We start from the raw sequence: 12,358 nt of genomic DNA on the forward strand, positions 1-12,358 counted from the left end.
TCTGGACTGTGTCATCACCTGAGAAGGGAGTACCACTTTCAGAAAAAACCAGCACCTCTGACCTCCTGAACAATCACTTCTCAAAATTCCAAACAATTTTCATGCTGAACTTTAATCTTGAGCACAGCCTCTCCTTCTCCAGTTTCTCCAAACACTGTACAACTCCAAGAGCAATTTCCCCATATGGTTTTGGACCCCTTGGAAGGTGATTTCAGGTGATTTCACCTGTCCCACACCTGTATGCAGGTGCACACAGCAGGTACACAGAATGGTAAACAGGAATGATGCAGACTGTTCAAATTCATCTCTCAGGATGAATTAAAATTAATCTTAAACTGGAAATGAAATTAATTATGAAATTAAAATTCATCTTAAACTGGAAATGTTGCAGAACTGAAATAACTTCTACACAAGCTTAGAGAGCAGGGCTCTCAGCAATGAGGTAAGAAAACAATCAGGAAAGGAGATGTGGGAAGCGGAGACTCAAAAAAAGGGGAAAGGCTCCAGTTCTAAATACTGTGAGCAAGAATGGCACAGCAGTCTCTTCCATAAAGGGTTTGCATTTTGTGGACTTGTAATTCATAGTCAAATTCCCAGGAGTTCTGGGCCTGACTTCCCCAGTGCCAACCCCGCTCCACCTTTATGGCTCCTCTCAGTTTGGTGCTTCTTTTCCTACCAAAACCCCAGCAAGATTTTAATCCTTCTCCCAAATCTGTCTTCCTCTCCATTTTCCAAACTGAGAGGAAGAAGGGCAGACTCTCTCACACTGCTCAGTGCCAACTGCTTGGAAAAGATGGCACATCAAACCCCAGACTTGTACACAGCTACAATTACCAAGTCCATCCCAGTTTTTATTCTTACTGCCTTTTTGAGTTGTTGCCTCCTCTCTTTTATCCCCCATCCCACTCAACCAGCTCCAATCCAAGATCTTTTACTGGTCAGGGTTGTATCCTGCTTTTCAGGCTTGAAACTGGGGTGAACTGGAGGCATCTGATGGGAATTGCAGCAGGATGTGGTGGAGTCACCCATCCCCTTCCTAGCATAACACACACAACCCTGTGATTGGGTCAAAGCCCTTGGATGTGAATCCCACTGAAAGCCAAGACTAAATCTCATTTGCACATAATATGGGAACACCAGAAATTAACATTTAATATCACCACAAAGCCTTCTGGGCCTGCCTCAGCCCCCTGCAGAGCCCAGCAGCCCCAAAATGTCTCTTCCAGGCCTTTTCCCTGATGCTGTGGCCCAGAAGGAAACCTTGGCAGCTCCTCTGAGCCCTTGTGGGATAAGGGGAAGGAAATCACTGACCTTTCTTGGCCCACTGGACAGTCCCCTCGCTGGAGTGGACGAGATTTTCAAATTTTGTCTGCAGGACTGTGGCCCTCTCCCGGACTTCCTGAGGGTTCTTGCCACAGGATTTCTACCAGGGAGGCAGGAGGATTAGAGGAAAGAGAGAATTTGAGTCAGGAATAATGAAGCAGTTTACAATAGATTTAATAACAGTAAAATCACACAGCAACTACCCAGGGGCCAACAAAGGTAATCCTCTCAATATTACTAGAGGAGAAAAAAAAAATCCAGATAAAGATGTTAAAGTCAGAGCAGCCAGTGAGCGCCGTGTGGTGGGGAGAACAAATCAGTTTTAATTTTGTGTTTTCTAACATCTATCACCTATCTTTTTCCTTTTCTTTTCCCTTCTCTTTTTTTTTTCTGCTTCCAGGTACAACAGGCCAGATCCCACTGCCAGTTTCCATTGGAATTATTTGGAATAACTCCCCCAGACCCTACAATAACATTTTCAGAGTGATGCTGCAAGCTCTCCTGTGCCCTTCTCCAAAACACCCAGGGCAGGAGACCATGAGATCCACAACCACCCCCAAGCTCCAGAGAAGAGACAAATTCAGCAGCTGTGAACAAAGGCAACCAAATGAACTTCCCATCAATTCCAGCATGGACTGCTACATGAAGTTTCCTGACTGCCAACACATCACATTTGACTGGAACTGCCATCACTTGGCTCCTCTAGAGCAGGACAAGCCCCTTGCACCAAAGGCATGACAGAATAAACTTCCTCAGGCCAAAAGGGCAATTTTGCACGTGTTCCAGCTATCCTGGGATCAGATTGTAGGATGCACTTCAGGAAATGGAAAACAAACATTCCTGGGAGCAAGCTGTTACTGGGAGGAGAAGAGAGGCTCTCTCCCTCTCTGAGGGATCCAGGCAGAGAAAGGAAATGTGGACCAGGAAAACAAGTGAAATGTTTGATGGAAAGCTGACAGCAGAGTGCAAAGCCAAGCATCCATGGATGTGCACCTCTCCACAGCTCTCCAGTGGGACTCAAGACAGGAACCAGCATCCAAGTGGGAGAGTGCCAGATCCAAGGCAGCAACTTGGTATGGTCAGACCCCTCACCCCAGCAGGGCTGGCTGAATACAAACACCCAGCTCCTGGGATGCTGGAGGAGCCCTGTGCCAAGGCAGCAATCCTGCTGCTCCTCCCTGCCAGATCTGCATGCTAATGCTGCAAACCCCTCTGTCCTGTGCACTGCTGCCAGGCCAGAGCAGCCACATCCCACTGACACCACAAACCAACCCCGGGGACCCTGGGGGCTGCCAGCACCTGACACAAAATGCTCTCCTGTCCCACATGTGCCCCTCTGTACCCAACAGCAAATGTGCCCAGAGACAGACCTCAAATGGAGTTTAAATTTGCACTGTGCCCTCTCTGAAACTCCAGATCCCACAGCTTCCAGAATTGCAGGTAATTTCTCAGCAAAGCAAACACACCTGGGGCTGCAGCTCCTGCTCACTCACTGCCTGGACTGCCCCTCCAAGCACAGCCTGGCTCTTTGAACTCATTAACTCCCAGATTTCTGCTCTCTGCTGTCTCCCAGTCCCCTCAAGAAAGGCTCATGACCCATCTCACAGAATCACAGCATCCTTTAGGTCAGAAAACACCTCCAAGATCATCCAGTCCAAACTTGGACTGATCGTCACCTTGCCAACCAAACCATGGCACTGAGTGCCACATCCAGTTTTTCCTGAACACCTCAAGGGATGGGGACTCCACCACCTTCCTGGGCAGCCCATTCCAATGCTCAACCACCCTTGCAGTGAAGAAATCCTTCCTGATGCTCCACCTGAACCTCTCCTGGCATGGCTTGAGGCTGTGTCCTCTCCTCCTGTCCTTGTTTTTTGGGAGCAGGTCCTGACCCCCATCTGGCTGTGAGTTCTCTTCCCTGAATCTCTTTTTCCTCCAGGCTCAGCCAGTTCTCCCAGCTGCTCCTCACATAATTCACTCTCTGGACCCTTCCTCATTTTCTCTGGACACTCCTTTCACAGATTCAGGTGTGCCCTGAAGCTGAGACCATCCCCATCCAAGAGCTCTGCAGAGTGCCACAGTTTCTTCCCTGAATCTCTTTTTCCTCCAGGCTCAGCCTGTTCTCCCAGCTGCTCCTCACACAATTCACTCTCTGGATCCTTCCTCATTTTCTCTGGACACTCCTTTCACGGATTCTTCTAAATTCAGGTGTGCCCTGAAGCTGAAACCATCCCCATCCAAGAGCTCTGCAGAGTGCCACAGTTTCTTCCCTGAATCTCTTTTTCCTCCAGGCTCAGCCAGTTCTCCCAGCTGCTCCTCAGACAATTCACTGTCTGGATCCTTCCTCACCTTCTCTGGACACTCCTTTCACGGGTTCCTTTGTGAGTTGTTTTTTTCTGAACCTCTTTCTCTCCAAGCTCAGCCAGTTCTCCCAGCTGCTCCTCAGATAATTCACTCTCTGGATCCTCCCTCACCTTCTCTGGACACTCCTTTCACAGTTCCTTTGTGAGTTGTTTTTCCTGAACCTCTTTTCCTCAGGGTTCAGCCAGTTCTCTCAGCTGCTCCTCACACAATTCACTCTCTGGATCCTTCCTCACCTTCTCTGGACACTCCTTTCACACGTTCCTTTGTGAGTTGTTTTTCCTGAACCTCTTTTCCTCAGGGTTCAGCCAGTTCTCCCAGCTGCTCCTCACACAATTCACTCTCTGGATCCTTCCTCACCTTCTCTGGACACTCCTTTCACGGGTTCCTTTGTGAGTTGTTTTTTCTGAATCTCTTTCTCTCCAAGCTCAGCCAGTTCTCCCAGCTGCTCCTCACACAATTCACTCTCTGGACTCTTCCTCACCTTTTCTGGACATTCCTTCCACAGGTTCCTCTGACTTCAGGTGCGCCCTGAAGCTGAGACCATCCCCACCAAGGACTCTGCAGAGGTTCAGTGACCCCCAAGTGGCCACTCCTTGTTGTCACCACCAACTTTCCACCGCCGTGAAACACAAAACTTTCTGGCCCCGCCTGCTCCTCCCGGCCCCCGGCACTTTCCTTTTGTTCAGCCTCCTGGCAGCACCAAGTGTCACCTTCCCAGCGCTTTTTAATATGAATGTGAAATTAGTGAGGTTTGCCCTTTCCCCTGGCGGACAGAATCCTCTGTTATTAAAAAGTAAAGCACTTTAATAATGAAAACTTTTTCTCTTTTTCCTGTGTTTTAACTGTTTAAAATTAATGAGAAGGGCATAACGGTTGTCAAAGCGATATTGAAAGCTGGGTAGCCAGGACCGAATAAGCACGAAAATCCCTCCAGAGTGTTAAATAAACAGTGCTTCAGCCCCCTCTGAATCCCTGTGTTGGTTATTGTATACATTCTGTAACAGCACTCAGAATAGATCTGAGCACCAGGGAGGCAGAAAGGTTTCAGAATTCCAATAAAGGCCTCAAATTAAAGACAGCCTGGTGCGAATTCCAGGAGAAAATTAAAGAGACCTCAAGCTTAAGTGACAGGTGACTTGCTTCTGTGTCACAACTGTCAGGGGATTTAGTGATAATATGGCAATATATTACAAAGGACTTTTCTTATTCCCCCCTTTAGGTTTCAAAATGAGGCATCTCTTCTTCCTGGTGCTGGGGGAAAATAATAAAAAAAATAAGAAGTAAGACAAAAATGAGGGATAAAAAGCTAGGTGCATAATTTCCAAAGTGTGAGGTCAGTGCAAGAGATATAAATAAAAAAAAAAAAGCAAATGGCAGGAAACATAATGTCCCTGAAAAACAGCTTCTCCCCTCCTCCCATCTCCACTTTGTCTTTTATCCCCTTCAGACCCTTGAGACAGAACTCATTTTAAAATTGCACCCTAATGGGCATGAAAAAAAAAAACCTGTGTTTGATTCCTGTCTCCCAGGGAGGTTCAGCTAAAAAAACAAAAAAAAAAACCCCACCCAAATAATAATAATAAAAAAAAAAATCTACATTTAAAACTGACTCAGAGGTAAACTGAAAATAAAACCTGCCCATGACTGAGTGTCTGGACAGATCAAATAAATCAGTGCTACTGGAGGGGCACAGAAGCCATTCCATGTGCTTTACTCACACAGGCAAGCTTTAATCCTGGTTTGGATGAGCAGGACAATTAATTTGAGACCTTACACATTTTTCCAAGACCCCAAAGATAAAAGCCTACCCCAGAGGTTTGCTTGATCTGCATCCCCATCCCTCTGTTAAACAAGCAGCACTGTTGCCATCATGGAGAAACAGTGGGATAGGAGAACTTTTTCTGCTTTGTGGTTCCTTAAAATCCTGGCATAATGAGTGTGGACAATAACAGTATTTAGAAGCTAAAAGAAGAAATTCAAGACAAAAAAAATCAAAGTGCAATGTTATTTAACCAGTTTGAGACATCAGGGTAACTCCCAAAAATGCCAACTCCACCAGGAAAAGATTCATGGATTTCTGTCAAAAAAAGGAAACTTCCAGTGATGAGGATGACAGGTTTTAGGTTTGAGAGGTTGGGATAAGTACTGAAAACTTTTGATTTCATTAAGAGAACATGATAATGGAAAGAAAAAAAATGAAACACATTAAGACTAGACTGAGGTAGAAAAGTTCATTCTTAAAACAGGAAAAAAAAAAAAAGAAAGATGGGGAAACCCACCAAAAAGCCTGGCTGTAACATCTCCTGCTTCCATTATACTTCAAAACAAAATGAAGGATTTTGTTTTAATAACAACTTTTTACTAACCTCCACACACCTTCTCTAGAACTCACCAAGTCCCCCTTGCCCCCCTTCCATAAAAGTTGAAAGATCAGATTTATTCTCTTTGTAGGCAGGTGAACATTCACACGCCCAGACATAGCCACATATATATTTCATATACCTAAATATAAAATATACATTTTACAGGCACTTCAGCTTGCTCCCTGGCTGCACACAGAAGCCCAAAAAATACATGTTCCAACGTGGTACTTATAATGGACTCGAGTTGAGGCAATGAGAACTGAAGAGCATCATAATGAGGTTCCTGTGTGCAGGACTATAATATATACATGACTCAGAGCTCAGAGAGAGTGAGAGCAGAGCTGAACCTCCCTCCAATGGCAACATCCCAACAGGATCAGGTTCAGCTCCTCCTGACACCTCCTCAATCCCCCCTGTCCCACTCCATTCTCAGCTTGTTGTGCTGTCCATGTGGCAAATTTAGGGAATTTAATAGAGATTAACTCTCCTGAAAATTGGGAAATGCCCCTGCAGCTTCTGAGCTGACCACTCAGAGCCTCCAGGGCAATATAAACATGGAGCTAACAAACTCAACAAGTCCTTGATTGCATTAATATGTTTTTCAAGTCATTCCTGCAGGAGTCTGTTTCATACTGACAGAACTGCTGTAATTCCATCCCCATTAAATGACACAGAGTTTTTCCCAGGAAGAGAAACTCTATTCTTAAATGCCAGTTCTTTCAGATTGAGTCACATAAAAACTGGTTATCCTGTATTTATAAGTTCCTGAGAGAGATTAAAACCATCCTACAGCCACGGTGGATGGATCTTAGCTCCAGTGAAGGCAACAGCAAAATCCCACTTGCTTTGATGTCAGTGGGAAAAGAGGAATTTAATCCCACCTTTGAAAGCAAAAGAAACCAAGTCCTTCTGTGCAGCACCTGGCACTGCCCAAACCAGCAACTGCTCCTTTCAAAGAGGGGCTGGGTTTGGAGCTTTTTGGAAAGAAAAGGAAGAAAGCCAAAAGATGTGTATTTAAAAAATTCTCTGCTTAAATGTGCAGGGCATTTGACAATTTGGAAGCATGGTAGAAATACCAAACAGGCTTGGTTAGGTTTTTGTTGCTAAAAAGGGATTTTCTCCTGCTGCTTTTCAAAACTTAAATTGAAATTTCCTGGAACAAAACATGTTTTCTTTTTTCCCCCTATCCCATGAAATAACATTTGTCCCCACATCTGGAACAGCAAAAATTCTGTCTCATGTCAGTAACAAATTTAAAGTACAATTTCTAAATGGAATTGTTGAAAAAGTCTTTAAAGGAAATATGAAGTCACTCTCCCTATAAGCACATTTGGGACAAAAGGCAAGTATTTATACATGGAATTACTTAAAACAATTTCTGCACTAACAAAGCACAACTTTGTTACGAGGTGATATTTGTAGGCATGACCCAGCCATTTAAAACACAGGCATTAGAGGGTGATTTCAGCCAAAAGCAGTGGTGGGAGAGAGCTTTAAACAGAGCTGCATCTGAGCTGAGCTCAGGCCTGGCTGTGTGTGAGTGCAGAACACTGAACATCTTTCCCAGGAACACCACGGCCCCACCAGCCAGCACTGGGAATGAGGAGCCTCAGACACGGGGTAACAAAGGCACAGGCAGGCAAAACAGCAACAAGAGGGAAAAAAAAGAGTGTGTGCTGCATCATGCTTGACACATTCTTGACTTCCATTCAAAATGCAGGTTCTTGCAGGATTTAATTTGCCAGAGCGCAGCAACGCCCGAGACATCAATTGCAAATGAGTGAATTCTGTGAATTAGCAACTTGCAGGCAGACCCAGAGCTTGCCCAAGTCAATAAAAAGGTGCCTGTCAACCCAGGGAGCTTTGTTTTAGGGTCCAAGTAAATATAGATGATAAAAACCCTGATGTAACACATCACCAAATGCATTTCTTCGTTTCTTCAGAGAAGTTGAGAGCCATTTGTCATCTCCAACAGGATTTTAGTGCAGAAACACAGGAAAAACAGAAATATTGTGCATGAAGAAACACAGAGATTTTGCACCCAGAAACCTTCCCTGCCTGTTACAAAGATATTTGCTGAAGAGTTAGCAAACAACTGCTTGGTGGGAACAACAAAAGACTGAAAAATTGTGATATAAGGTAGTTCTATAATTATTTACACTGACTGACATCATGGATGTAAAGACCAGACACTGAGGCAGGACCACTTGTGATGTTGGACTGGCAAGTGAAAACTGGAGCAATTAACTCCAAAGCAGCAGAGGAACTCACCCTGCTCCCTGGTCTGTGCACCCTGAAGCGATCATCTCTCATCAGGGTGGCCAACACCTTCTCCATCTTCAGCTCTGAAACACTGAGGCAACAAAGACAAAAAATTACTGCTTGTCCTGCTTTGAAAAACAGCCTGGAATGAGCCTCAGGCTGGTAATGGAGAGCAAAACAATTGAGATTCACAGTTTAACTTGGGGGAATTTATTCCTGAAATACACGAGGTCTTAGCACAGACACTCCCTCATCACCCCTAAAAGTGGAACTGCTGTAAAATCCAAATCCCTGCTTTCAGTGGCACAGAGACACAGCTTCACCCTCAATTTTGTCACTGTTTTAAGTCAGCAACACACACACTCCAATTCTAGCAGAGCATCAAAATAACTGAGGGTGCACTTTCTATTCACTGAATCTCCTTGACTCTCAACCAAGAGGAACTGATTAAAGAAATTAATTGGATTACACTTCCATTATTTTAATAATTTTTCTTTCCTTGCACTGAGAAGCATCAGGACAACTGGGAAGCACCTGGTTGTTCTTTTCACCAAAAGAATCTCAAGACAGAGCTGAAGCAGCTCATAACCTCAATGCTCCCTGTATATTTGTTTTGTAACTATAAAGAATTAGAACTGCAACCTTCACCTTGAACCCAGGGGTTGTCCAACATTTTTTTTTTCACTAAGTGACATGGGTAGGAGCAGGTTGGTCTCAGAAAGAGACTGAGGCACCCACAGGCTGGAAACACCTGCTCCACTTTGTTTGCTACTCCTGCCACATCTTGTCTCCTCCAGCTTAGCTCCCAGAGTCTCTGGAATGAGACACAGTGCTCAACCCTCACTCAAAGGATGGCACTCTCATGTTTACACACGAATAATGACCACTCTCACAACACCAAGGAGCTGAAACTAAAGCTGTGCAAAGACACAGCTCCTTCCTCTCATAGTCACTCAAGAGGGTAACAACAAAACCTCAAGGAACTTTCCCCATCAGCCAATTCCCCTGCAGCTTCCATCCCTCTGGTGACATTTCTTTCCTTCCCACAAGATCCTGTGTGATTCCAGCTCCTTGCTACCTCACTCAGGTCAAAGCTCACAGGCACTTCCCAATGGACAAACTCACCCTCCAATTCATTGATAGCCTCAAAAGCCCCCTCTGACACCAGGCACACAGTTTGCTTTCCTTTCCTGCTCTGAGAACTCACCTCCCCTCTCATCTGAAGTGCAAAGCCAAAGCCCAGCCCATTAGGGACTCCACAGCATTTTTTTTTTTAAATACAGGAGACTCATTCAGCTGTCCTAGCCAGGCTTCACACTGGGCATTTATTTTCATTCTGTCGACTCACATTCCTCCTGTAGGCTCAACCAGATGATTTATTCTCCAGTCCTGCTTGCATGACACTGCTGGGTCCTGCTATGGCCCAGATATGGAAATGCTTAGAAACCTGCTTCATTTCCAAGTGAGCAGTCCTGCTTAAAGGTGCATTTACAGGACACTAGAAATTCTTTGTCCTCTTTAACACTGTCTTAAGGGGCACACACACCCCAGGTGACAGCACAGGAACAGCTGTGTAGCTCCAGGCCATTAATATTACAGCTGCATCCAAACTGGGTCCCATTTCCAAGGGAATTACTCAGATCATAAAAGCTGAGGTCTGTGGGGCCAGATTTTCAGTAATGGACAAAGGTTATGTCTAGAAAAGAAGCCAAGGAGTTCACTTGGGATTAAACCAATCTAAAGAAGAGAGAAATCTTTGGGGTTCAACAGTTCTGAGATTCCTGAATCTCAGCTGGTCAGAAAGCTGCCCGTGGTTTCTGAAAGGAAGCATTGCTGCTATTCTTCAATTTGTAAAGTACAAAAAGAAATTATAACAACAAGGATATCTTCTTCTTTTCACTCCAAGCTCTCTACCATCAGGCTAGCAGGAATGGATGAATTTCTGCCACAGTGTTTGACAGGATATTGTGATCCTCACCTGCTCCCATCCTTCCCAGCTAAAGCAACAAAACCTTTACTTTTGCAACCTCCCTTTTCAACCTCAGCCAACTCAGCACCACAGCAGAAGGCAAGGAGAAGGTGCAGAGGAACAGCCATCCAGCCTGGAAGGGATGGGCCAGAGTGGCCACAGGACACCCTACAAGGGAGAGCAGCCCCCCATGTGCAGCTGGGCCACCCCATGCCCAGATTCCCTCACAGAGGATGCAGAGACAGGCGGGGCAGCGATGGGGGAGAAAGGGAAATGGAGCATAAAATGACAACCGAGGGTTCCTCTGTCTGGTTTTGAAAAGTATAACAGCAAATTAAAACATAAATGGTAACCACTTAAGCAAGAGGAAAGCAGACCTCCCCCTTCCCCCTGCAAAGGTTGCTTTGACACGGCAATGAATGAAAATGTCAAACCTTTGACATTGATTTGTCGGAGTTGGGTCCTCCCCTCCTCTGGCTTGTCGCCAGCAACAGATCCCTGAACTGGGTTCACAGCAGGGAGCAGGGAGGGGAACAGCACAACCCTGAGAAGGGAGGGAAACACTGGAGCAGGGAGGGAAACGACTCGTGCCTTCACGGTGATGCCTCCTCCTTTATAAATTAGTTAGGCTGCTGTTAGCAGATAAAGAAATTATCTGATAGCTGTCGAGGCAGGCGCTGCGAGATTGCAGCTGAAGGGGCTAGAAGAGACATAAAGGAAAAAAAAACAAACCCAAACCTTGCATTTCTTCTGCTTGTTGCCTCCTCCCTTTGAAGGGAAATCTGTTAGTTTTGCTTGGAGCTGCGACAGAACATTTTGGAGTCTATCCTTTTTTTTTTTTTTTTTTTTTTTAAAGAGGGAATGGAGAGAAAACATGAGTGTGCACGTGCCTGCACATCCACATTTACAGCTGGGCAGAGCAGCCACAACTTCCAGGCACACAAAGCCCAAGCTGAAAGTTGCAGAGAGAGAGGAGGCAGCTTTGCTGAGCCCCAACAGGAATTACAGATCTCAGCAGAGCCAAAGTGAGATCGTTTTGGCAAAGGCTAACGCTGCTTTTCCACACTGGAAGCCAAGGAGAGGCTTCAGGTACCGGTGAAAATTAATTGCAAGCGATTTCCAATTTCAAAGGCAGTCATCTCTAATTCCGAAGTGGATTTTCATCCAGGAACAAAGCCACGTCTGCTCTCATTACTTCCGACTCTCAACATTCCTGGACTTACTCCCATGCATGCTGGGGTGGGTGGAGGGGTTTAGGAAAAAACTCTGGGTCAGATCCTCATCCCCTGCAAACCAGCAGAGCAATGCTCATTTACACCAGCTGAAGGCTGCAGGGACACATCTCATGCTTTGTCTTCTTCAAAATACATATTTTATGAAGTATTTACATTTCAATAAACCCAGCGGGAACTTCATTTAAAAAAGGGAAAAAAAAAAAAAAAACCAACAAATTAAAAAAAAAGATTCACAACACAAACTCATCCTCGACAAAAAAAGATTTTAAAATTAAGCTAAGAATGGGGGGGAAAAAAAAAAAATCAAACTCCAGTAACTTGTGCAGACCAAGTCAGAAGGCACAAAGATTTAGGGTAAAGGAACAGAAATGAGCAGTGCTTAGAGGCTCGGTGACAGTCCAACACACGCTGTCTTTCGCCCTCACACTGAATTAAATTGTCAGGATTATCACCATAATGCTCTGTTTATGAAGGGTAATGGCAATTTGTGCTGATGGCACTTGCTGCCTTGAGCTTCAAGCTGCCTTCCTGCATCTCCTCAGTAATTCATCAGCTCCCTGCTCTATCCCAGTGCCCCTTCTCCTCATCCTCCGTGTGGGAAAAGCAGAGAGGCCGGATTGCCCCGTGCCCATCAGAGGATGGGGGTCAAGGAAGGCAAATTCCACTCCTTTCTGGCAAGTCCTTCATCTGCAGAACGTAAAACAAACAAGCAAAAGAAGAAAAGGCAATCCCCAGTGTTGTCTGGCTCTGAAAAATAAATTCACATAAATCTCTCCCTGCTTACTCAGAGTTTTCAAGATTCCTGAAGACCACGGCCAGCTCGACAACAGGTCTCCTTAGCA

The 12,358-nt window shown here is 45.2% G+C and overlaps 1 protein-coding gene across 2 annotated transcripts in view; it reads right to left on the reverse strand.

The window, feature by feature from the left end:
• DDX31 (DEAD-box helicase 31) overlaps positions 1-12,358 on the reverse strand; it is a 43,957-nt gene that overhangs the window by 11,323 nt on the left and 20,276 nt on the right. Inside the window, exons 17-18 of one of the 2 annotated variants that reach the window (XM_058037920.1) lie at positions 8,322-8,403; positions 1,312-1,423 (exon numbers count right to left, since the gene is read on the reverse strand). In XM_058037920.1, coding sequence (XP_057893903.1) covers positions 1,312-1,423; positions 8,322-8,403 — 194 coding nt within the window. The remainder of the gene's footprint in view (positions 1-1,311; positions 1,424-8,321; positions 8,404-12,358) is intronic. The other variant, XR_009115429.1, reaches the window with a different exon arrangement.

The sequence above is a fragment of the Melospiza georgiana genome, chromosome 20, assembly GCF_028018845.1.
Source record: "Melospiza georgiana isolate bMelGeo1 chromosome 20, bMelGeo1.pri, whole genome shotgun sequence".
Lineage (NCBI taxonomy): Eukaryota > Metazoa > Chordata > Aves > Passeriformes > Passerellidae > Melospiza > Melospiza georgiana.